General features: G+C 40.2%; 1 protein-coding gene across 2 annotated transcripts in view; it reads left to right on the top strand.

Annotated features, from left to right (window-relative positions):
- Window positions 1-25,748, top strand: part of DGKI (diacylglycerol kinase iota) — a 309,513-nt gene extending 283,765 nt beyond the window's left edge. Inside the window, exons 30-34 of one of the 2 annotated variants that reach the window (XM_087873744.1) lie at window positions 12,411-12,448; window positions 18,288-18,408; window positions 22,350-22,386; window positions 24,058-24,157; window positions 25,080-25,748. In XM_087873744.1, coding sequence (XP_087729870.1) covers window positions 12,411-12,448; window positions 18,288-18,408; window positions 22,350-22,386; window positions 24,058-24,157; window positions 25,080-25,196 — 413 coding nt within the window. In that variant the 3' untranslated portion in view covers window positions 25,197-25,748. The remainder of the gene's footprint in view (window positions 1-12,410; window positions 12,449-18,287; window positions 18,409-22,349; window positions 22,387-24,057; window positions 24,158-25,079) is intronic. The other variant, XM_034403576.2, reaches the window with a different exon arrangement.
- Window positions 25,749-26,128: the final 380 nt, after the last annotated feature.

The raw sequence follows: 26,128 nt of genomic DNA, 5'->3' as shown, positions 1-26,128 counted from the left end.
GTCTTTTATCCATAATTGCACATTGGGAGCATTAGCCAATTTCTTTCCCTAGCTAGAGCTGAGCCAAAATAAAACTGCTTATGTCCTTTGTCGAATGCTTTGCATCGAACAAGGGGTGTACAGGTAAAACTGTAAATAAAAGAGGACCACCAGAAACAGATGTGTGTTAATTTATTGTAGAAAATTGAAAAATAAAAGCTAAAGTTTTACTGGGTACAGTCAACATGATACTTGGGGCAACTCAAAGTTCAGATTTCATGCTTGGATAGCCGTTCTGCTGGAATTTGAAGAAGCAGAATAGAAAGAGTGCAGAGAAGAGCAACAAAGGTGATTAGGGAACTGGAGGCTAAAACAAGAACAGTTGCTGGAATTGGGTATGTCTAGTTTAATGAAAAGAAAGACTAAGGATGACATGATAGTGGTCTTCCAATATTTCAGAGATTGCCACAAAGAAGAGGGAATCAACATATTCTGCAAAGCACTTGAAGGCAGGACAAGAAGCAATGGATGGAAACTAATCAAGGAGAGAAGCAACCTAGAACTAAGGAGAAATTTCCTGATCAGTGGAACAACTTGCCTCCAGAAGCTGTGAATGCTCCCAACACTGGAAGTTTATAAGAAGAGAGTGGACAAGCATTGTTTGAAATGATATAGGGTTTCCTGCCTGAGCAGGGAGTTGGTCTAGAACCGTGATGGCGAACCTATGGAACGGGTGCCACAAGTGGCACACGGAGCCATATCTGTGGGCACATGAGCGTTGCCCTAGCTCAGCTCCAGCGCGCATATGCGCACCAGCCAGCTGATTTTTGGGCCTTCCAGGCCCACTGGAAGTCAGGAAATGGACCGTTTCTGGCTTCCGGAGGGCCTCTGGGGGGATGGGGAAGGCTGTTTTCACCCTCCCCAGGCTCCAAGAAAGCCTCTGGAGTCTGGGGAGGGCAAATAATGAGCCTATTGGGCCCACCGTTAACCTTTTTGCCATCATGTGCCAAAAGCGGGGGTAGCGCAGGGGGTCGCGTGCACATGTGCGGGGGTGCAGGGTGTCATTGAATTATGGGTGTGGGCATAAATTCAGAATTTACTCAAGGCACAAGTGACCAGACTCAAACAATATTTTGGACACACTGTGAGAAGACTTAACTGTCTTGAGAAATCTATAATGCTTGGAAAAGGTAGAAGATAAGACAACAAAAAAAAAGAACTAATAGCAGTAAGCTGGATGGGCTCGGTTAGATCAGCAAGGGATAATTTTTTTCCAGGATACATCACCCTGGAGAAAATGCATTTATATGTCTCTATGAGCTAACATTGACTTGACAGCTTATAACTAATTAGCCCTTCTGTTGACTGCATAACCACTTCCCAGTCAGCTACTATTAAAAAAAAAAAAAAAAACAGACAGCAGATTATGGGCTACAGGTCCATCCAAGTTTTGGAAGACCACCTTTGATCCTCCTTAAATCTGGGCTGCACCTTAAGGACCTCTCCATCAGCTTTGACACCTTGCAGTGGCACTTTCAAGAGAGGTACAAACCCTCCGCATGCCCCCAAAAGTCCTATAAATGGCTTTGCTCCAACTATGAAGAAGTGACATTAAATATCTGCAGAAATGTTGCATGCACAAACAGTACTTAAAACAAAAACAGAGGATAGATTGTGTGATGAAGTCCCATGACAGATTAGGAGTAAACCACTATGAAAGTCCAGTTCAATTCTTGCAACTGGATCATAGGAGACTTCCTACTGCCAGGAATTTTTGTATCTACTTCATCCGTGGTGGCACAGTGATTAAAATGAGTATTGCAGGCTAATTCTGCTACGAATTCTGCTTCAGTACGATTCCTGCTGGCTCAAGGTTGATTCAGCCTTCCGTCCTTCCAAAGTCAGTAAAATGAGGACCCAGATTGTTAGGGGCAATATGCTGACTCTGTAAACTGCTTAGAGAGGGCTGTAAAGCACTTTGAAGCGGTATATAAATCTAAGTGCCATTACTTTTGCTATCATTATTTCATACTTTATCCTTAGCAATTTCTGCTATGTCAGCCAAAATTATCTATTGCTGATCAATTTTTTTGGGAGTTCTTATATTTGGGCCATAAAGATGAGGTTGAAAAGGGCTGAAATTTCCCACCACAAAGGGCTGAAGTTTACTGGACTCAACCTCTATAATTGAGTGATAGAGGTCGGTGCCAATTATCTTCTTTTTTCTTAAGAAAATACTCTGGAGTGGGGTTGCTCATGTTTGTTGGCTAAAAGAGCAGGGCTACGTATCATTGGGATGACAAGGCCAATATTTTAAGGTGATGGAGGACCTGTGCTAAGCTCAGAAGAGGCCAATAGACCAGGGGTAAAATCCAATTTTTTTTACTACCGGTTCTGTGGGCGTGGCTTGGTGGGCGTGGTGTGGCTTGGTGGGCATGGCTTGGTGGGCATGGCAGGGGAAGCATACTGCAAAATCTCCATTCCCACCCCACTCTGGGGCCAGTCAGAGGTGGTTTTTGCCGGTTCTCTGAACTGCTCAAAATTTCCGCTACCGGTTCTCCAGAACCTGTCAGAACCTGCTGGATTTCACCCCTGCAATAGACCTATTTTACCATGTTCTTAAAAAAAATAAATAAATAGAGAAAACTTAATGCCAGCTTCTGAGATGAAAGAAGGCTATTAGCTTACTGACCAGTTTCTCAGCTTCATGGTCATATCACTCTATTTGGCTTGAACTAGCAAAGCTAGCATTATGTTCCTAAGACCGAGCAATACAAAGTTTTTAAAATAACTGTCTAGTTTGGCTCTGCAACCAAACAAGACAGACACAGACTTCAATGGATAATTAGAACGGCAGGAAGTACAATTGCTACCAAGCTGCATTCCATTGAGGACCTGTATACTGCAAGAGTCAAAAAGAGGGCTGTGAAAATATTTACAGGCCCCTCGCATCCTGGACATAAACTGGTTCAACTTCTACCCTCAAAACGCCGCTATAGGGCACTGCACACCAGAACAACTAGACATAAGGACAGTTTTTTCCCGAATGCCATCACTCTGCTAAACAACAACACTGTCAAATAATTTACTAAAACTGTATTACTATTCTTCTTCTCATCCTTCCTATTACCTATCTCCTCCCACTTATAACTATAACCATGTTGCTTGTATCTTTACGATTTATATTGTTTTATTTGTCTCCTAGTATGATTTGATGGCTTATTAGTAACCTATGACTATCACTAAGTGTTGTATCTTATGATTCTTGATGATTTTTTTCCTTTTATGTACACTGAGAGCATATGCACCAAAGACAAATTCCTTGTGTGTCCAATCACACTTGGCCAATAAAGAATTCTATTCTATTCTATTCTATTCTATTCTATTCTATTCTATTCTATTCTATTCTATTCTATTCTATTCTATTCTATTCTTCTATTCTATTCTATTCTAAAAAACGTAGGTGAAACTGCCCTTAAGGTTTGTCCTGGGCAACAGATGTTCTGGTTTTCATTACTTAGTGTGTGTTTTAGTGTGCATATAGTTTTTTAAATAACCATTTTACTTGATGAAGAGTTCTGAAATTGTTTCTGTAATTAGAGGGTGGGGTTGTAAGAGAGAAGATGGTGGAACTATGTATAGAATCTAATGTACAAGAAAACATTTTCTTATTTACTATAGACCAGTGTGCAGTTGCAGTGTTTTAGCTGTTAAAAATCTAAACATCTCAGGTAGTAGTATCTGTCTCTCAATTTAAAATGGCTGCTGGGTGCTTTTCAAAATCCCTGCATATATTGGCACAAATCTACCTTATCAAATATCTTTTTCTTCTCAGTTAGATGTTTTACAGGCTGCACAAACAAAAGATCAGATAAAGAAATGTCAACAAACTCTTAATCAGAAGTCTGATACAAGAAAACCCACATCTTGGTCTATATCCAGAATTTTTAAAGCCCTCTTAAATAAGCACATTTGCTGGTTTCTTTGGGCTTTTTTCCTCTTTTCCCTGTTAGTTGATTTTGCAGAGATTTTAAAGTATTTGTAGTGCTATTTCTGGAGTAATAATTAGGTCCTTGTGGAATTCTTTCCATGGAGGTGCTAGCCCAGTACTGTAAAAAATTCTCTGCCAATTTTTGTTAGTGCTTATTCATTCTTCAGACTCCAGTTGAGTCAACTTTTTCTATTTAGGAACAAAGCAGAGCTTCTTTTATATCCCTCCAATTATGCAAGTCTAACTACTTTGTTTGTTGATGAGATGAGATGAGATGAGATGAGATGAGATGAGATGAGATGAGATGAGATGAGATGAGATGAGATGAGATACCTACATCTATGAATCTGCTAAACTTTTGCTGGGTATGGAGAATGAGTTATTATAAAATATGGCAGTAGAAGATTTGCAATTATTTCTACTTTTTTTTAAAAAAAATTGTTACCAGCTTACTATATTCTTCCACTAAACAGGAATGTCATCCGTTGAACGGGGAAGCCATGCCATGATTGGTCATTGGAGAAAACCATCTTTTTCTTCCAATAATGTGAGATCTAGGAAATAATGGCAATTCATAATGCAATCTAATTCCCATTGAAAAAGCTTGGAAGCTTATGGTGCAATTAAGTTGAAGCATTTGGAAAGTTGGGAGTGAAGACAGATTAGTTTCATTTGGAGCTGTGCTCCTCCCTAAATTAGTAGATTTTGTCCTCTATCCACAAAGTTTTAGAAAATTTGTGCAAGAGATATTCTGGAATTGTAGATAGTTGAGTTCTTATTCAGTTTCCTTATTCAGTTACTAATATGGATGGATGGATGCTCTATCTATCTATCTATCTATCTATCTATCTATCTATCTATCTATCTATCCAACCCAACCCTTGAAAACTCTCAGTGGTGAATTCCTGATTGCTGTAATTGAATCCATCCAATTCAGCTCTTGCAGCTTAAATATTAAAGAAGAGAACACCCAAAACAGTTACAGGTGTTATTATTAAATTTTTCACTGCTCAAAGTCTCAATGATTCTGCTCTAGCATGCCTGAAATCAGTTGGGCTTACCATTCATAAAGCTGCTGATTCAAAAGAGTGATTGGTTGTTGTTTCTGCTGAAATTTCTTTCTCTCTTCCACCACTACCCCTGACACAGATATAATAAATAGCTTGAAAATCTCAGGTATTGAGGAACATATATTACTTTTTTTTGGTGGGGGGAAGGAAAAAGCTTTTCTTTACCTATGTTATCAAATGTTTATGGAAAAGGCTGATGTGAAACATTAGCCAGTTCTCAGCAAACTTTGAAAGATGAGACTTTCTCCTAAAAGTACCATAAAATGGTATCTTTCTGGCTCTAAGTAATAGATGGCCTCAATTCTGTCTTGTTTCATAGGCAAATGCATGCTATTTTGCCTTGTCCTTAGCAATAAATTGTAGATCCAAAGACAGCTATGTAATGTCTATGATCTTATTCATCTCCCGTATCTATGGTCATTTCCTTTTTGTACTTCCTTTAATCCTGGCATGTATAGTCTTATATCATATGTCCATATAATGTGAGTTTTTATCTTAAAACTCACATTCAGGATTTATTTGGTCCACGATTAATTGATTGCTTTTCCAGCATGAAAGCATTTTTCTTGTTCCCATTCTTCCCATGTCCAACTTTCACAATTGTCCATTACTGCTAGAAATACCATTGCTAGAATAGAATAGAATAGAATAGAATAGAATAGAATAGAATAGAATAGAATAGAATAGAATGAATTCTTTATTGGCCAAGTGTGATTGGACACACAAGGAATTTGTCTTGGTGCATAAACTCTCAGTGTACATAAAAGAAAACTGTTCTGATCTTTGGCCATAGAGATAATCTTACCTGGTCAAAGTTTGTCACCCTGAGCAGGGACATGGTCAGAATTAAAAAAAAATGAAATAATGATAAATAAAATTAAAATATTAAATAAATAATAAATAAGGAAATAATAGGCAAAGAAGCTGAATTAGATCTTCATGTAGTGCGGCTAGTAACCAAGAGTACATATAGACTGCAATAATATCATAAATGACTTCAAAACTCACCAGTCAGCTTAGCCAAAGTAGCTGAGACCAAGAGTAAGCACAGAATCCAGTAATAATACACAACATGCCAAATCCAACCTTTAAAAATTTAAACAGGCAGCATTGCATATCTTAGTGCAGTCGGGGAACAGTAGTAATAGTAATAGCCGTAGGCAGGGAGAGCCTTCGCATTCCTTGATTCTCTCAAGCAGTTGTCAGCCTTTAAGTAGCTTCTTCTACATGAATGTTACCAATAGATATTTGTTGTCAAGGTTGAATTGTGGTGTCCTTGGTGAGTTTCAGAGGTGGTATTCAGCAGGTTCTGACCAGTTCTGGAGAACCGGTAGTGGAAATTTTGAGTAGTTTGGAGAACTGGTAAATACCACCTCTGACTGGCCTCACCCCCATCTATTTTCTGCCTCCTGAGTCCCAGCTGATTGGGAGGAAATGGGGATTTTGCATTATCCTTCCCTTGGAGTGGAGATGGAATGGTGATTTTACAGTATCCTTCCCCTGGAGTGGGGTGGGAATGGAGATTTTACAGTATCCTTCCCCTACCATACCCACCAAGCCAAGCCACACCCACCAAGCCACACCCACAGAACCAGTAGTAAAAAAATTTGAATCCCACCACTGGTGAGTTTGGTTGGAACGGTGTTCTAGCATTGATGATGTTATCTAGTTGGGTAATGAAACATCTGCAAGAAACCTACTAAGCTCAGAGAGCCCCAAGGACCCCACAGATCAATGTCCCCCAACCTTGTCAACTTTAAGATGGATGGACTTTCAATTCCCAGTCAAGATAGGGAATCAGAGAGCACTTTTGGAACCCATTTGGTCTAAAATTGAAAAATAGCCAAGTCATTCTTGTTGACTTTATTATTTCATTTAAGCTCCTCTTATTGCTAACATTCAAAATGGTTGGCACAGTCTATTTGAAATAATGCAATATAAGACACATTTTATGGTTTTGCAAAGTGAGCTCGTGTCTGTGGGAAAGGCCTGAGAGGTTAAGAGTTTTGAGAACAATTGTCAGGTGTGTGTGTGTGTGTGAGAGAGAGAGAGAGAGAGGGACTAGTCAAGATGGCAATTGCAACAGAATAATAAAGCCCTCTTCCTTTTTCTTTCATTGTCTTCATGATACATAAAATGGGCAAGACACTTCCTTGACTCCCATTGCAGACACCTCTGCTGTTATACAAACCCTCCCCCCTTTTTTATATTTTAGGATTGACATGCATTTTCTTTTAAAACTTTGATTTCTATTAGATGTTTTCCATCAGAGGTGGGTTTCACATAATTTTACCACCAGTTTGCCACACACTGAAAATGTGAGCGCATATGGGTGCGCAGCTTAGAAAATGTGGCTAAATAAGACGGCATACCGGGGCGGGGCGGGGGGGGCACCCACAGGTTGCCACTACCGGTTCCCCCCAAACAGGTCTGAACCACCACTGTTTTCCATGATTACTCCTGCATATTCCTATCATAGCTGTAAATTTTCCTGGGATATTTATTTCCCGTTTTGCACGATTGTCTTCTACATATTCATATTCTTGGCTGAGATATAGTTCCTTGCCTATTTTTTTCTCCTTGGTGTAGGTTTGCATTCAGTTGACATACATCTTCCTTGCTCAAGGCTTTTTCTTTACATCTTTCTTTAGCTATCATGATAGTTTATTCTGAAATCTTCTTGGATCATTTTCTTCTTGAACTTTAGGGATTCCTCCCCCCCCTCACTTCAGTTTTTATAATGTCTTTTATCTGTCTATAATTTCTTATATACTGAATTGGTTTTTTTTTAATGATCTTATATCCTGACTGTACATCCTCCAAATCAAATCTTTATGCCATAGTTTTTCTTTTTAATTTTACAAGTTTAACCAAATTATTTTGATGCCAATAATGCACGATCTGTTCTACAATCTGCACCTGGAACCATCCTGGCTGGCTGGAATTTATTTCTCCATCATCTGTTTCCTATTAAGTTTTATTCTAGTGTCGTCCATCTAGTGATGGCCATGCATTTATGCTGCTTTAAACAACTATTAGCATATAGTTAATAGTTAACTATTAACTAAAGAGTATCTTCTCATTGTAGTGTTTGCTCATAGCAAATTTTCTTGTAATTCCAAGTTCCTCCATTTCTCTAACTTGTGTATTTCAGTCATCCACTGGCAGTATTTGCTCCTTTTGTTTTAATGTTGCAGAAAATTAGAAATTTGCCATAAAATTCCTGAAAGTCCCCTATTGTTGCATATGTACTAAATACATACGCTAGTATAGCATTGATAGATATTCATTATGTCTAATAAGTATGAGTCTTTGTTTATTGGGTTATAACTGATCAGTTACTTAGATATACAATTTTTCAGAATCCTTATCACTTCATTCGCTTACATGGTGTCATGCCCTGAATTTAAATTTAAAACGTCCCATTTATTTAAATTCTCCTAAACATCCAGTTTAGTATGCTTCATTTCTTCTTCAACAATTTCAGCTTTCCTTTGGTTCATACTTCTCAAATTGCATGTTCCAATTATATGTGTGCATGTAAAATCCGCTTTGCACCATTAGTAAACAGTAGTCCAAGTTAATGTGAACTGAGCACTCCAAGTCTGACTGAAAGAATCACATTTTTGTGGTTCTAGCTTTCTGATATTATCAGAGCGATTCTGTTCTGACCTAGGCTTCCCCAAAAAGCACGAAGCAAATTCCTGGTCCCGACAAAACCGCTTTTCCTAAACAAACAGTGAATTCCTCTCATTCACCTTCAGGAAAGGCCTGGCAAACAGTCTTTCAAAGGTGAATTTATGACTACAGACCACATCTAGCTTGGAAAGCTGCCATGTAAATATTTTCCAAATGCAGTGCTGTGCAAGGAAAGACTTGGCACAAAGTCTCTGAGATTCAAGGATAGATCTTCACACTCCTGAACCAACTGATCGACCAAACAAATTGTTTCCTGCAAAAGCCTCTCTTTTATTTCCTATGGGAGGGGCCATTCATCGTCCACCTGTGGCCTTACTTTCAAGTTGACCCTTGTTCTTTAGCTGTTCCCTTCATCTGGCAACTCTGCACATATGCATACTGGGAACAGGCTCCAGCTCTTCATCTGCCTCACTGATGTCTGCCTCCGAAGGCGGCTGATAGCTGGCAAACGGCCCTGGCCCATCTCTGCCTCCAACGCAGAGCCCTCATCAGAGCCTTCCCTAGACTCCAGGACTGGCCCATGTTCCTCCTCAACCTCCTCACTGTCTGAATCTGCTGCCAGCTCTGCTGGTGGGCCACAACAGATTCAGACATATTCATACAATTTTCATGGCCTTCTGTTTGACTTTAGAACTGTTCTATTAGGTAATCAAATCAAATCAAACTTTTATTGTGGTCAAAGACCAGCATAATTCCCTTAGGTAGGTTAGTTTCCCTCAAACCTACAGATTCTATATATTGTGGATCACGATAGCTTCTGGCCTCCCTTTTGACTTTACCAAAAAAGATGATCTAACCTAGAGGTCACAGCTTGATCATTGAAATTGTTCATATCTTACACTATGTCGGGGTGGAAATTCTATCAATGATATATATGATTTGTCTCTCTAGTTTCAGCACACTGTTATGCTCAGCTTGTTGAAAGAACATCTCAGCGATGTGTAAGAATTTATAGATGAGAGTATGTAGATTTTTCAGCAATGAATTCTTATCTCTGGATTTACTCTTCTAAGTAATCTGTTATAATATAATAATGGATTTTTTTGCTGCATTTCCTACCATTGTAATTTGATGAAAAACATGTTTTGATGATTGCTCAAAGAAGAAAAATACTTCAGTGAAATTCTTATGGTGGGCTATGGAGTTCATATACTATTATTATTTGATGAAGTGGTCAATAGTGTTGGAAGAAATGTCCATCTGGGTTCAGTTCCAAGTGGGGAGAAAGACACTGGAAACATGGAGACTGCTTGGAAAGATGGTTTAACGGTGGACAGGACCACATGGGGTTTTTGGGTCCTGGACAAAAAAGAGCACATGGAGTGGAGAGAGGGATATATGTATACACTCTCTTGGGCCATGCCTTAGAGTTTCCTGTTCCTGTACAAGAAATGTATCCCATTGGCTGTCAGACTCCCAGGGGGTAGAGGACTTAGCTAAATTTGTAGGCTGTCTGTGTCCCAGGCCTGGTTGAATCTTGCTGGGTGATGAAGGGGCTTTGGGCAATTCCTATTATGGCTTAATGGCTTTGTCCTGGTTTGGATCTTGAGTGAGGGCAAATTCTATCATGTCCACAAAAGACATGAGGGCCATGTCTTTTGTGTTGTAGATAAGCTGGCCCAGCCTTTTGTCCTGTAAATAACCAAAGTATCTGCTGGGGGCAGGGAGCTGGGGCTGAGTTTCTGTTTTAAGACTTCTCTTTCTCTTTTAGGGGAAATATTCTGCCTTTTTAATATTTCCTAGAATATTTCATTTTTCTAGGAGAGGGGTGGGTGCTAACTCCCTCCAATAGTGTATAAGCGAATCACTTACTCCTCCAACATTTCAGCCTTCATTTGATCATAAAGAAGGACATCATGAGGGATGTTCATTATTATTTTTTTAGCAAAGCAGTTGGGAAGCCTGCAAAATAATAGGGAAAATGAAACAAAAGTACACAATAGTAGTTTTGGTAAAAGAGACACTAGAAAAATAAAACAGAAAAGAATAAAACAGATTGGATAATTCTCTCTGACATTGAGGTTAGGACACAAAACAAAATCTAAAAGAAAATTTTGATAAATTGAAGGATAGATTTTGGCACAATTTCAATCTATTTGACATTGTCTGCTAAGAAGAAGTAACGAAGAATTTGCAGCCAAATTCTTCTTTGTGCATTTTGAGTGAATTTAGTTTGTTTGAATTCCCAGATTACAAGGTTTATAATCTGTTTATTGAATTAATTGAGAAACTGGAATAGGTTCAAAAAAGTGATCAGTGATGATGATCAGGGAACTAGAAACATCATCTTATAAAAAGCAATTAAAGAAGCTAGACACTGTTGGAAGAAATGTCCATCTGGGTTCAGTTCCAAGTGGGGAGAAAGACACTGGAAATATGGAGGCTGTTTGGAAAGATGGTTTAATGGTGGACAAGACCACATGGGATTTTTTTGGGTCTTGAACAAATGAGCTCATGGGTGAGAGAGAGATTTATACCCTCTCTTAGGCTTTGAATTTGAGCTTCCTCTTCCTGTGGCAAGCTATTGGCTGCTGTAGGGGTCATAGCTAACCTTGTAGGTTTTCTGAGTCAAGCTTGATTGAACTATGCTGGGTGATGTAATGAAAAGCCAGGGTAGCTATATTATTGGTCATTACTTTTGCTTATAAAGTATTCTTTCTATGCTCAGTTTATGTTCAGGAGCGTACAGGTAATCCTCGACTTGCAACAGTTCACTTAGTGACTGTTTTAAAGTTACAACGGCTCTGAAAAAAATGTGATTTATGACCATTTTTCACACTTACGACCTTTGCAGCATCCCCATGATCATGTGATTAAAATTCAGATACTTGGCAACTGGTTCATATTTATGACGGTTACTGTGTCCCAAGGTCATCATCTTTTGCAACCTTCTGACAAGCAAAGTCAATGGGGAAGCCAGATTCACTTAACAACCATGTTGCTAACTTATCAACTGCAGTGATTCACTTTACAACTGTGACAAGAAAGGTCATAAAATGGGGCAAAACTCACAACAAATATCTCACTTAACAACTGAAATTTTGGGCTCAATTGTGATCATAAGTTGAGGACTACCTGTATTGTCTTACAAAGAGTCCTTGCTGAATTCACATCAAACAGGTCAGTTAGTTTAAACACGATGTCAGCACTTCAAACTACATTCATTCCAGTGCTGACATAAGGAGAAGAGGGGGGCTGCTGGCAAGAGGACGCTTGACTTTTCACCTACTTATTTTCCCTGAAGATAATATCCCCTAGGAGATGGGTTAGGAGGGGGGACATTCCTGGGAGCTGAAGTAGTAGATATGGGGACAGTGATTTGGAAGATGGCCAATGAGACGCAGAGAATTGGGGAATGGAAAGGGAAGGTTTGGGGTCAGGAAGTCAGTGTTGGCTTCGACATAATCGGGGACAGATTGTCGTGCTTAATAAATGAAAGATTTCATCAAAGACTATTTTGTTTGGAAATGCAATTTATTTGAGGCGACATCAAAACCTGACACACAAACTAATATAAGCCTCAAAATGCACTGTTAAAAATCCTTGGAAGATCATGTCTCTAGAATATCAGCCTCCAGAATATATTTGGTTAACATAATCAAGAGAAATAAATGCCTCTTTTTGCCAGCAATAAATATGATTGTTAATAATATCTCTTTATGTCTTTGCAGCACTTTTACAGTCAGTAATAGCTGGCGATTTTCTAAGAGTAAGTAAAAGATTTATCATACTGTATATCTCTTTCATAGTATGCGTTGAGTTACTAACCATTTTTTTTTATGCACCATATGGTGACATTCAGGATATCTCTGTTCAGGGGTGAAATGTAAAATTTGTTACTACCGGTTCTGTGGGCATGGCTTGGTGGGAGTGGGTGGGTAATGTGACTGGGTGGGTTGGATTTGGCCGAGGAGATTGCAGCAAAAAATGCTTTTAAAAGCCTCTCTGCTGATCAGGCAACACAGCTGGGATCGTCAGAGGCTTTTCAAAGCATTTTTTTTACCACTTCTTCGGCTGAAGAGATTGCAGCAAAAAATGCTTTGAAAAGCCTCTGACAATCCCAGCTGAGCTGTGCGATCATCAGAGGCTTTTTTTTTTTACTTTTAAAAGCATTTTTTCGGCGGAAGAGGTTGTAGAAAAAATGCTTTTAAAAGTTTTTTTTAAAAAAAGCCTCCGATGATTGTGCGGCTCAGCTGGTCATGGGGGGGAGGGGGGCAGGGATTTTTGCTACCGGTTCTCCAAACCACCCGCCGCCATCACTACCGGATCGGGTGATCCGGTCCGAACCGGGAGCATTTCACCCCTGCCTCTGTTGGAAGAAATGTCCATCTGGGTTTAGTTCAAGTGGGGGAAAAGACACTGGAAACATGTTTGAAAAGATGGTTTTTAATGATGGACAGGATCACATGCCTTGATGATGTTGGGGGTAGGAAAAAAAGGGAAAAGATGCTGAGAGTACCTGAGTTTTATGCCTTCTCTGGGCTTTTGAATTTGAGCTTGTATTCTGATTGGTTGTCAGACTCCCATGGGGCCATGCAGGGGCAACTCTGTAGGCTGTCCTGAGTCCCAGGCTTGGTTGAGCCTTGCTGGGTGATGATGTAATGAAAGAGCTTTGGGCAATTCCTACTATGGCTCTGCCTGAAGGAGGTAGACCTTTGTTATGTAGAATAGGCTGGCCCAGGCCTTAATGGCCCATGGACAAAGGTTGGGGGCCTGAGTTTCTGCATCCCTTTTAGGGGAAATATTCTGCCCTTTTAATAGTTCCTAAAATATCTAGGAGAGGGATGGGTGCTAACTTCGTACACCTCCATATCATTATTTTCCCTACATTGGAATCAATTCCAGTTCTCTTTGAATGCATAATATTGTACATTTTGGGTAGCATATTTGATTTATTTTGGACTTGGCTCCAGGTCATTAGAAACCATAGCAAGTGCGGTATTTTGCTTATGTTGCAATTCTAAAATCCTTATTTATTTATTTACTTATTCATTTATTTATTTATATTTTTATACCGCCCTTCTCCCGCAGGACTCAGGGCGGTGCACAGCCAAAATAAAACATAGTATACAAAATTTAAAAACAATTTAAAAACAATTAAATAATTTTGGCCCAAATAATTTAAAACAACCCAATTAAAACCGAATCAATTAAAACTGAGAGGATGGGATCAAGCCAGCCCGGCTAGATGGAATAAGTGTGTTTTCAGGGCCCGACGAAAAGTCCGGAGGTCTGATATCATGCGTATCTCAGGGGGTAGGTCATTCCAGAGGGCAGGTGCTGCCACAGAGAAGGCTCTCCCCCTGGGGGTCGCCAGCCAGCACTGTCTGGCCGACGGCACCCTGAGGAGGCCCTCTCTGTGTGAGTGAACCAGCCGGTGGGAGGCTATTGGCAGCAGAAGGCGGTCTCGCAAATACCCCGGCCCTAAGCCATGGAGTGCTTTAAAGGTGGTCACCAACACCTTGAAGCGCACCTGGAAGACCACAGGAAGCCAGTGCAGCTCGCGCAGGAGAGGTGTCACATGGGAGCGCCCCGTCGCTCCTATAATCCCCCGTGCAGCTGCATTCTGGACCAACTGCAGCCTCCGGGTGCACCCCAAGGGGAGCCCCATGTAGAGAGCATTGCAGTAGTCCAGGCGGGAAGTGACGAGTGCCTGAGTGACTGTGCGTAGGGAGTCCCGATCCAGAAAGGGACGCAACTGGCGTATCAGGCGAACCTGATAGAAAGCCCCCCTGGCCACGGCCGTCATATGCTCTTCTAAAGACAGCCGTGTATCCAGGAGGACGCTTATGGGAACATTTGGTGGGAATGCTCTCCTTGTGCTGTCTGCTGGCAGCCCTTCACTTCTCTCATCCACTCTGCCCTCACCCAACAGAAATCCAGCATCCTGTTCCTGAATCTCATCCAATTTTGGGATATTGCTTCAGAAACATGGATTCCTTGGGTATTTTTAGACAGTCACCACTGGTGGGCTTTAGAATAGTGATAGTAAGCAAAGTGTGCCCTTCTTTGTTCTCTTTCTTTGCTCTGCTTTGGTTTCCCCTATCTTGGAGGAAGAATAATTTTAGGATTTTTTGGCTTGAAGAAGAATGAAGCATTTTCTTTTACCTATTTCCCCCCCCCCCCTCGGAATCAGAGGCTGTATTTTTATATAATTGACTTAACCTTATGCTCAGGGGTGAGATTCAGCCGGTTCGGACTGGTTTTCTGATGGTCAGCTGAGAGTGAACCAGTTCGCTCTGACGATCAGCTGGGCCTGCCCACCTGCCCCTGCGCTATACCAATCTATATTTCCATTGTTTGATAGGCGCGGCACAGCAGATTGCCGCACTCAGCTGTTTTACTCACTGGGGCTGCAGTAGAAGGTAGAAGTAGAAGTTTTAGAACTGTTTTCAAATGCACCGTGCGTGTGCGGAATGCGTGTTTGGTGCATGTGCGAACGAAGCAAGCATGAGCGCGCAAAGCGCACGCTCAGCAAACCGGTTGTTACACTGGTTGAATCCCACCACTGCTTATGCCTCTTAAGCAACTATCTTTTCCAGATATTCTTGATTTCAGATACGCGTATGAACTGCTAGATATAAATTCAATAAACAACCTGGAAGATGCTAACTAGGGTTTCCTCAATTATTTCTTGCTCTAGAGTCTTCTTGTCTGAGCCAGTTAGAAATTGTCTCCACCCTCTCCCAGTTCAGTCACCATAGCAACATACAACCACAACTATTAGGAAAAGCATTTGGCAGCAAAGAGGAATCCCTTTAAAAATATCCAGAGGGCTTTGATAAAGATGTTTAACAAATGCAAATTAACTTCAGTTTTGCAAGGACACATTGTGTGCTGTTAATGCACCTGATTGGAATGAAAGGTCCTGTGATGAGTATGATCCTAAAGTTAGTAATACGTTTCCTATAATGCTTATGCTTTGTTACTTTTGCAATTCTTCTCATTTTTTGTTGCCATGCTATACATGAGAAATGCACACCCCAAGGCCTCAGGGCTGCATGATATCTAATAAACTCTTGGTTGAACCTTCAGAGGTATTTCAATTTTTTTTTTAACTATTTTGTTTTATGTGACCAAGTAGAACTATAGAATAGAATAGAGTAGAGTAGAGTAGAGTAGAGTAGAGTAGAGTAGAGTAGAGTAGAATAGAATAGAATAGAATAGAATAGAATAGAATAGAATAGAATAGAATAGAATAGAATAGAATAGAATAGAACAGAATGGAATAACAAAGTTGGAAGGGACTTTGGAGGTCTTCTAGTCCAACCCCCTGCTTAGGAAGGAAACTTCAGACAAATGGTTTATCTAATCTCTTCTTTAAAACTTCCAGTGTTGGAGCATTCACAGCTTCTGGAGGCAAGTTGTTCCACTGATTAATTCTTCTAACTGTCAGGAAATTTCTCCTTAGTTCTAAGTTGCTTCTCTCCTTGATTAGTTTCCACCCATTGCTTCATTTCCTACCCGCAGGTGCTTTGGAGAATAGCTTGACTCCCTCTTCTTTATGGCAACCCCGAGTGTTGTTAACTTTTGAAACAATCTTATCTTCTGGCAACTTCTTGGACAAATTCCTGTATTTGTCTTGGCACTATTTTGGGAAGTGGTTTGCCATTGCTCCTTCCTAGGATAGGTAAAGGTTCCCCTCGCATATACGTGCTAGTCGTTCCCAACTCTAGGGGGCGGTGCTCATCTCAGTTTCTAAGCCAAAGAGCCAGCACTGTCTGATGACAATTCCATGGTCATGTGGCCGGCATGACTAAACGCCGAAGGTGCATGGAACACTGTTACCTTCCCACTAAGGTGGTCCCTATTTTTCTACTTGCATTTTTACTTGCTTTTGAACTGCTAGGTTGGCAGAAGCTGGGGCAAGTAATGGGAGCTCACTCTGTTACACTGCGCTAGGGATTCGAACCACCGAACTGCCAACCTTTCTGATCGACAAGCTCTGCATCTTAGCCACTGAGCCACCCCGTTCCTAGGATAGAGAATATGTAAGTAGCTCAGACACCCAGTTGGCTTCATGCCTAAGGCAGGACTGGAACTCAGTTTCCTGATTTCCAGCTTGGTATCTTAACCATTACACCCAAGTGACTTTTACTCAATAGATACATGAGAATAATCATATCAATAACTTCAATTTGATTAAAAAGCAACATCCAATTTAGGGGGAAGGGTGTTGTCTCTTAATATTGCTCATTTATTTGAGCTGCCCCTACCCATATTTTGGAGTGTAATCCCATTGAGGTGCCAACCTGTCTTTGAAAGGATTTCATTTCTTTATTCTGAAATACCTTTCTAATCTCAAAAAACAAAACAAAAGAGCTAATGCTTAACGAACAATCACAAATACCTTGGAATTTTAGCAACATTGCAACTTCAAAGATCATCATTAGCATAAGAATTTAGATTAGATTCAAGTAGCTGCCAGAATAAGCAAAGTGCGCCACAGTCAGTTCTCTCATGATTTGATATATGACCAAACTAATGGTACATTATCTGGTTCCCTTTGCATTTCATTGTAATTTCAGTATTTGCTATGAATGCAGTCCAGCTATTAAACAGGTTCCAGGAATACTAAATCTAATCTGTATCCTCTAATGCCAGAATGAAAAATGGAAAGGATTCCCTCCCTCCCCCCACCCCCACCAATTATTATCCTTTGTTTTGTAGCAGTTAAAAGTTCAATTCAAAGGATATATTTTTCTGGTGGGCAGATTACATTTATTTCAGATGGTTTTTTTCCAATGTAAATTTTTGCATTTTTTTGTTTGTTTGTTTGTTTTTGTCTCAGGCAAGTTGTTTAGTGCATAGGTTAGGAATATTCTTATTTCTTCTCAGTTCTACAGTCTTGACAGAGGCCTTCTCAGCTCATTCATTGCCCTGATCTATAACTCTGAGTGAGTGGTCTTTTCAATCAACAGACCTTACAAAATCCTAACCCTAACTCTAACCCTAACCCTAACCCTAACCCTAACCTTACAAAATCTATCCAAGACAAAATTCATAGATTTTCCCAAACCTACAACTTTTGAGATATGTTGAGATTGTTGCATCCAACATTCCCACCTCGAGTGGCCACCTTCTCAAGACTAGGTTGGAAAAGGCTGCCATATGCACTGTAAAACCATAAGAATTTTGATCTTGGATTAAAAAAGAAAAAAGAAAGAAATATCCAGTTAGGGGATTGCACCTTTGACCTTGACTGACCTCAGCAAATGAAAAGAGAACAATGGCCAATCAAAAAAAAAAAAAATTAAACTTAAAATGCCCTTTCATTCCACCCTGTGCCAGCAACTTGTTTTTCCTCTGTCTCTAGGAATCTGTAGACAGGCAGCTGAGTACATTCATTTAGGCCAGCATTGATGATGTTACCTAGTTGGGTAATGAAAGTCTGTAGGAAGCAGCAACTAAGCTCAGAGAGCACCAAGGATCCCACAGTCCAACCCTGAGCTGCAAATATTCTCTTCCATCAGTACTCATTTATGACCACTACTGAAATGAAGTAATGATTTTGAATAATTACATTTTTTTCTCTCTCTCTATTCCAGTTTGTAGAATGCTGTAAAAAAGGAACTAGTTTATTAATCCGGGGACCTGACCACTGTTCCTTGCTTCATCATGCAGCAAAGACTGGGCATGGTGAGATTGTAAAATACATTCTAGAACACGGTGAGTGAATTGTTCATCCTGTTTCACCTACTGTTATATGGGTGAATTTAAGTGGATAATCATCTTGTCAAATCTATTGCTTATTTGTTTCTCACTCTGAGCCTGTTTTATGAATTAGTCCTCTGAAGAGTTATATATAAATAGAGAAAACTGCCTCAAATTTCTCAGATAGATCAGATACCTGAGGCTGGAAGTAAAGAAGAAATTTTGGGGTTCGTTCTTTCTTTCTTTCTTTCTTTCTTTCTTTCTTTCTTTCTTTCTTTCTTTCTTTCTTTCTTTCTTTCTTTCTTATATAGCTAGTATAGAAATAGTTTTACAGAGACCTTTACAGTGTGATTGAAAAAAGCTGAGTTGGCCCTTTTTCAGCATACATATACTCCCTTTCATTTGAAAATCTGGAATAAAAAAATGGAACATAGTAAATGGTGGATGATAAAACTTACATTTGATATTTTCCCATTATAACCAGAAGAATTTCCAAGTGCTTAATAATGGCTATGGACCATGTCCTGAATTTCAGTCTCAATCTAAATCTCTCTCTCTTCTCATCCCTATGGATGGTATGTCTCTTTCTCAATCTCAATGGTAACTTCTACCATTATTTACACGGTTTCCTCACTGATTAGGATACTAAACATTTTCTTTAGCCATAGTGGTTTCTAAATGGTTATGGAATATGTGTGATTATTGCTACCATGCTGTCCTAGTCAACTTCAGAGTTCTTTCTGGCCCATCCATCTGTTTGTGTATTAATCATACATGTGTCATTACAAAATAAAATAGATTGGTTGCATGTAAAGGGATCAGGGCAGGGGTGAAATCCAGCAGGTTCTGACAGGTTCTGGAGAACTGGTAGTGGAAATTTTGAGTAGTTCAGAGAACCGGCAAATGCCACCTCTGGCTGGCCCCAGAGTGGGGTGGGAATGGAGATTTTGCAATATCCTTCCCCCAGGAATGGGGAGGGAATGGGGATTTTGCAGTATCCTTCCCCTGCCATGCCCACCAAGCCACGCCCACCAAGCCACGCCCACAGAACTGGTAGTAAAATAATTTGAATTTCACCACTGGATCAGGGTAAACATCTCTTTGTTTGACATCTAATCCAGAGGGTGGGATTGTTTGGGAAGGAGAGAATGGCAATCATAGAGCCCTTTAGTTGAAAAATTCCACAAAGACTTGACATTTTTGCTTTCTCTGTTCTCTTACTATGAGCTCAGAGATGGACGAGCTCTCTGCCATCTTTCCCCATCCTCTGCTTTCTCACATGTAGAAGCAAGAAACTCAAGCTCATTTGCATCCTGGGAAACCACCAGTCCATGTGTTGGCTTGAGCAACTGAAGGCAGAGGGAAGAGAAAGGAGTTAATAATTGGAAAGAGATGGATGATTAGAGACATTAAGGGAAGACTGTGGTTCCCATGGGGCACCCTCTCCAATACTACCCACATTTTAGTTCTTTTCAAGTGAGAGTGCCCCCATTATTTCCTCTTGGTTTCCCAGAGCCCTTTATTTATTTCTTTGCCTCCTTGCATCTCCTTCCTTCCTTCCCACCCTCCCTCTTGTTTTATTTTACTTTCCCTCCCTGCTGTTTTGCTTGATGGAAATCTCACTGATGCGTTTCCCTATTGGACTTGCCTTGGGTTGGTTGGCGCTCTCTCTCTCTTGCTCTCTCTCTCTCTCTCTCCCTCTCCCAGGCCCCTTTCTTTTTCTTTTCTTGCTTGTCCCTTGCTAAGACAGCCAGCTCCCTGCTGTGGCAGAAGGACAGTTGCGTTTGCTTTCCAAGTGCCAACCTTTCCCACATCTGTGTAGCTATTGTTCTGCACCGGAGTGGGATCTGGAATCATTAGCTGGCAGCAAACAGTAGCTCTGAGGGACAGAAAGTTAGAAGGGGGGAGTTTATTTGGAGGCCCATAATGTTGAATAAGTCTCATAGTTCACGATTAACCTCTCCCTTCTTTACTTTCTTTTTGGCTCCCCTCTTATTTTTTCTTAATCTTTAGATGGTTGCCCCCTTGGTTTGGGCCTGTTCAGTCTTTAGTACCTTCAGGAGTTTATAAAGAATATAGTAGTGTTTATTTATTTACTGTTATTCTTGTTATAAATTATTTGCTGCTTCCTTATTACCAAACTCAGGGATCTTCAAAGAGATAAACTATTTTTTATTTTATTTTTTTTGCTATTGTTGATCGATTTTGACTGATTATGTGCTATTAAGTCAGGGTTGGCTCTTAACAAATGCATAGATATATTTTTTCCATTGCTATTCTAGCTGGAATCAAATCTACCAGGTCTCAGGCAGTAGATTGTCCTTTAACCTGTTCTCTAACTGGAGATGTTGGACCAAGAACTGCATCATGCAAAGCACTATCCCACCCATAAGTTATCTCCTCCCTACAGTTACTTCTCATATCACCTTCTTTCTACAAGGATATGTTGGAAAGGGGCCTGTTCACCTTTGTTCTCTGTTAATAGTCTAAGGCAAAGATCCCCCACACCTGTATGAAGATTTATTATATGAAAATAATTTAATAAATGCTACTTTAATAATAAAAGAAGGGACATGGTGGTTCAGTGGCTAAGACATTGAGCTTGTCAATCGAAAGTCGGCAGTTCAGCGGTTCAAATCCCTAGTGCCACGTAATGGGGTGAGTTCCCGTTACTTGTCCCAGCTTCTGCCAACCTAGCAGTTCGAAAGCATGTAAAAAATGCAAGTAGAAAAATAGGGACCACCTTTGGTGGGAAGGTAACAGCTTTCTGTGCACCTTTGGCATTTAGTCATGTCGGCCACATGACCACGGAGACGTCTTTGGACAGCTTCGGCTTTGAAACAGAAATGAGCACCACCTCCTAGAGTCGGGAACGACTAGCACATACTTTAATAATAATAATAATAGTGTTGCTGCTACTGCTACTAATAATAACAATAACAACAATGGATACTCCCATTAACCCTTGGGGGTTGATGTGGACCATTTTTGGGAACCTTGGCCCAAAGCAAGATTGAGACACAACTTTTACTGGGTGAGAAAGGGAATGAAATTCTTCCTTTCGTCTCTGAAGTTGAATCTAGAATTTAGTTCAGGGTGACGGAGTAAAAATATCTTATGCACTTTCTAAATTCATTCAGCTTGGAGAAATTGTTTGCTCCCCCTCCCTTCCAGTAGAAGAAGAAAAATCATTTTGTTGCTATGAACAGTATAGCTGATTGTGAGTGAATATCCTGTTTCGTTATATCAGCATCTCGCCATAATTCTGCTGCCTCCCATAATTCAATTCAATCTCAAGAGGGCTCTTCAAGATAGGGAAGTCTGGGTAGCAAACAATGATTACAGAACTTGCAGAAAAAAACATTAACTATTGCATCCTCAGCCATCTCCAGTAATAAGATAGACTCAAAAAGAAAAATTCCTGAAACAAGTGTTAAAGTACTCTGAGGATGAGTTAAATACAAAAAACAACACAAAAGTGTCTTTCACACAGGAAGAAAATTTCTGGGGGAGCGGGATGAGGAACAGATTTCAACATCCAGTAGGAAACAAGGAAAAAAGGGACGTGGTGGCTCAGTGACGAAGACACTGAGCTTGTCGATCGAAAGGTCGGCAGTTCAGTGGTTTGAATCCTTAGTGCCGTGTAATGGGGTGAGCTCTGGTTACTTGCCCTAGCTTCTGCCAATTTAGCAGTTCGAAAGCATGTAAAAAATGCAAGTAGAAAAATAGGGACCACCTTTGGTGGGAAGGTAACAGCGTTCTGTGTGCCTGTGGCATTTAGTCATGCCGGCCACATGACCACGTAGATGTCTTCGGACAGCGCTGGATCTTCGGCTTTGAAATGGAGATGAGCACCGCCCCCTAGAGTCGGGAACGACTAGCACATATGTGCGAGGGGAACCTTTACATTTACCTTTAGGAAACAAGAACATCATCTGTTTTATTTTCTTTTGTAGGTCCTTCTGAGTTACTGGATATGACAGATAGCGAAACGTAAGTCTTGCTGACTCAGCTCCTCTTCTCATATTTTCATTCCAGCTTACTTTTAGTTGCATAGAAAATCAAAGCAATGTCATGTAAGATTAAGCATAAAATAACAATTTAATGTGTTGATTTACACAACTTCAGCCTGTCCATTCCTATTTAAAAACCCTATGGTATTCCTTTTAAAACTCACGAAGTTCTGAAATTCTCTGATTCCCCCTTCTCCCCACCACAGCAAGCATTACAGTCCTGTCTACCAAATCCAAAATGATTACTTTGAGGACATTATTAGATACATGAAAGTTCATGACAGATTAGGGCTTTTGTTTTGATTTTTCCCTCCAAATCTAAAAGAGAAAGATAAAAAAAAAAACTTTTCAGTTCTAGCTAACATGACCAGTAGTGATGAAAGCTGAAGTTCAAATCAATACTGGGTCAAATCCATGTTTTACTATTCCCACAAAGGGACTAAAAGCAATTTTGTGGAAATTCTTGGGGACATTTTATTGACAAAAAAAGATCGGCATTTAAATTTCAGTTTAATTTTTTTCCCCCAAGTTTGTATACTCCTTTGTAAGAGTCTGTTTGGTCTCTTCCATTCAACTTATTGTGCCTCAGAATGATCATTTGACTCTGCCCTATTGATCAGTTGCCAGTATGGTGCTATCAGGTGATTGTTGCCCAGAAAAAGCTGGGGAAAAAAGACTTATACATTACAGTGAAGCAGTATATGAGCTGGGGGCATCCATGAAGTAAAAAGCCAAAACATCTATACAAAGCTTTATAGACACCTCTAAGCTATCACCTTGAACTAATATTTCCTAATTTGAAATTGGGCAAATTATTGGAAAGTGAACAGATTGGCATAATGCTAGTCTAAAAGCATCTGAAAGAAATAACCAGATTAGTGAAAATTTAATAGTGCTGCAAGAAAAAGGTGAAAGAAATCCTTAAGATCTCTAGAGATCTAGCTGTGGTTGGGATCTAGTTAATCTATACTTGCATCTCTTAGCTTCCGGATAGAATTAATTGCTTTCTTTTGTTTCTTGTGTAATTACTACAATAAGAACATAAAGATCCATCATTAGGCAGCCTGTGAAAATTACAGCTAAGCAATCTCTGCTAAGCCCCCCCACCCAAATTGGAATAAAACTTCTTCATATTGGTTTAAATGTTAACACCCAGCTTTTATAGTGTATATATCTTCAGAGATGACATAATATTCAGTTCCAAAATCTAGGGAATTATACAACATAAATATTGATGTCTGCTTTAAAGTTTTTATAGCACACACATGTAAGCATACTCCACCGTTTGAAGCCAAAGAATTTTATTGTTCAGATTCTGGGAATGAAAGAGAAGGAAATTTACTCTTCAAGGGAATTCATCCAAATGGGCAGAGGTGTAGGGGAAAAAACCCATCATGTAAGTGATTTAAAATTGGACCTCAGTGTGGGTAACAACTTAATATTCAGTACGTTGCTTTAAGCATGGCAATAAAACAAAGCAAAACTAAAATGAAAACTTTGAGCACTCTTAAGACCATATTCTGCTGTACCAAAGATCTAGAAGACAAATTAAGAAAATGTGCCTGTGTCAGCAACCCTCAAAATTATGTCCTGTTGAATATAATTCATTATACTGATAGGGTTTTCTTTTTTGTCCCCATTAAACACCCAGGGGTGAGACAGCGTTGCACAAGGCAGCTTGCCAACGCCACCGTGGCATCTGCCAGCTGCTGGTAGAGGCAGGGGCATCGTTGAGGAAAATGGACTCCAAGGTAACCAAACCAAACCAAACAAATCCATTTTAATAGTTCTGTGTGCAAGTGAAATCAATATGTAGCCAACCCTTTGCAAATATGTTGAGAGCCTCTGCGCGTGCTTGTTTTTCAGCACGCTTTCACTGCGTTCACTTCGACAGAGGCCCTGCTGGTTTTATTTACCTATCGTTTGTCACTTGCTATCAGCAATTTCAGGATGGCTTTTGACAGTAGTCAAAACTGTGGAATCTACAAGAATATAAGTCATGTAAAACCACAGTGTAGGAGCAATATAGCCAGCTAGTAAATCAGCACTTTAAAAGGGTTATATGGGCTTGAAATGCTACTTAAGAATTGAAACGATGGGATTTCATGTAGCGCCTAAACCGGTGAAGATGTTTTTAATTTTAATTTGGAGGCCACTGCATACGTAGTTCTTGGTAACTAATCAGTTTAAGACTCCAAGAAGATATTGTTAGGTTGTAGCATTCGAAGTTTCATTGGCTTAACTGTTGATTTAAAACAGGGCTTCAGACTTAGAATCCTCCAAAACAAAGCTCATTGGAGCTTTATATATGGTGGCCGATCAAAACAAGACAGCAGAATTGTCAGAGGAACCATGCTAAATGTAACTGTGTTTTCAATATTCACTTTAAAAAATGAATTCATATTCAGTCAAATAAAGGACTAAGGCACGGGTGTCAAACTCACCAGGTCACGTTGCTGTCACATGACGTTTCGTGATGTTTCCCCATTCACTGAGCTGGGGTGGGCGTGGCCTGCACGTAACCCCACAGGGCCCACAGGCTGCCATTTTGACACCCCTGGTTGAAAGGAATGAATCCGTATGCTCAACATGCTGTACATGTTGGTTCCCCCTTTCTATTGCTGAGGGTTTATCTCTCTCTCTTTTTTCCCCCCCCCTGCCTTGTCATTATAGGGTAAGACACCTCGAGACAGGGCCCAGCAGGCTGGGGATCCAGATTTAGCCTCCTACTTGGAGAGTCATCAGAATCATCCAGTAGTGCCCCACGAGGATCTAGAGACTGCCGTGTGATCTCTGTGGTGTGCAAGAGAAAACTCTAGGAAATGACAAAGCTGCACCTGAGGTACTCTTGAGGTGTCATGTGAGGAAGAAGCAAATGGAACCACCAGTCTCGCTCTCCTGCAAACTCTGAGAAGAAGCCACATGTTTCTAAGGGCTATGGAGACTTGCCACGGAACTGTTCCCACATGTCAGCTTGTAGGGATAAAGAAGGAGACTCAAAGGCCTGGAGAATCCATAGGCCAAGGAAATGTATTCTCACTGCTCTCCCTCAGTAGCATGAATGTCTCCCATGTTCCTCTTGTAGAATCTATTTGAATAAGCAACAGCAACTCAAAATGTGGGGGGAAGAAACAGAAACAACACAAACATTCATAATCCAGGCAAACATTTATCTTCTTCTAACTCTTGCCATGAAAATCTTGTGTTTCCCATCCTCCATTTCTCTCACTTTCATACTTTATATTCTTGTTTCAGATGCTATGTTGCACATCAGTAAACCAGCATCTGTGTCTTTGTGCTAAAGTTTTCACCATTCTTGATTAAATCAACTCTGTCAAAGGGGATCTGGAATGCTCATTGCAAAACCATATAATGAATTCTCGCTTCATATTCTCTCCAAGATTGCATTATTACATCATTGCTTCTTCTGAACCCATTTCCTCCCTTTTTTCTTTGGATATATATCAGGTCTGTGACAGAAAGAATCATGCAGAAGAAGAGTGATTTTACTATTTATTTATACATAGAAAGGTGAGAATACAGGGCACAAAGAAACAGGTCAAATTTATCAAAGTGATAAATACTTCTTAGAATATATGAGGGTTTTACTCAAATTCTAGAGTGACTGCATACATAGATTCATTTCAGGCCTTAGGTTTGGTGGTAACTTACGAGTGTCCCAAATTCACAGAATAAAATGTGGACCTCATAGTCACTTTAGT

This window comes from Pantherophis guttatus, chromosome 7 (assembly GCF_059756535.1).
Source record: "Pantherophis guttatus breed Tessera chromosome 7, ASM5975653v1, whole genome shotgun sequence".
In the NCBI taxonomy this organism is placed as follows: Eukaryota; Metazoa; Chordata; class Lepidosauria; order Squamata; family Colubridae; genus Pantherophis; species Pantherophis guttatus.
The sequence above is the reverse complement of the archived record's forward strand: the minus strand, read 5'-3'. Positions and strand labels throughout refer to the sequence as shown.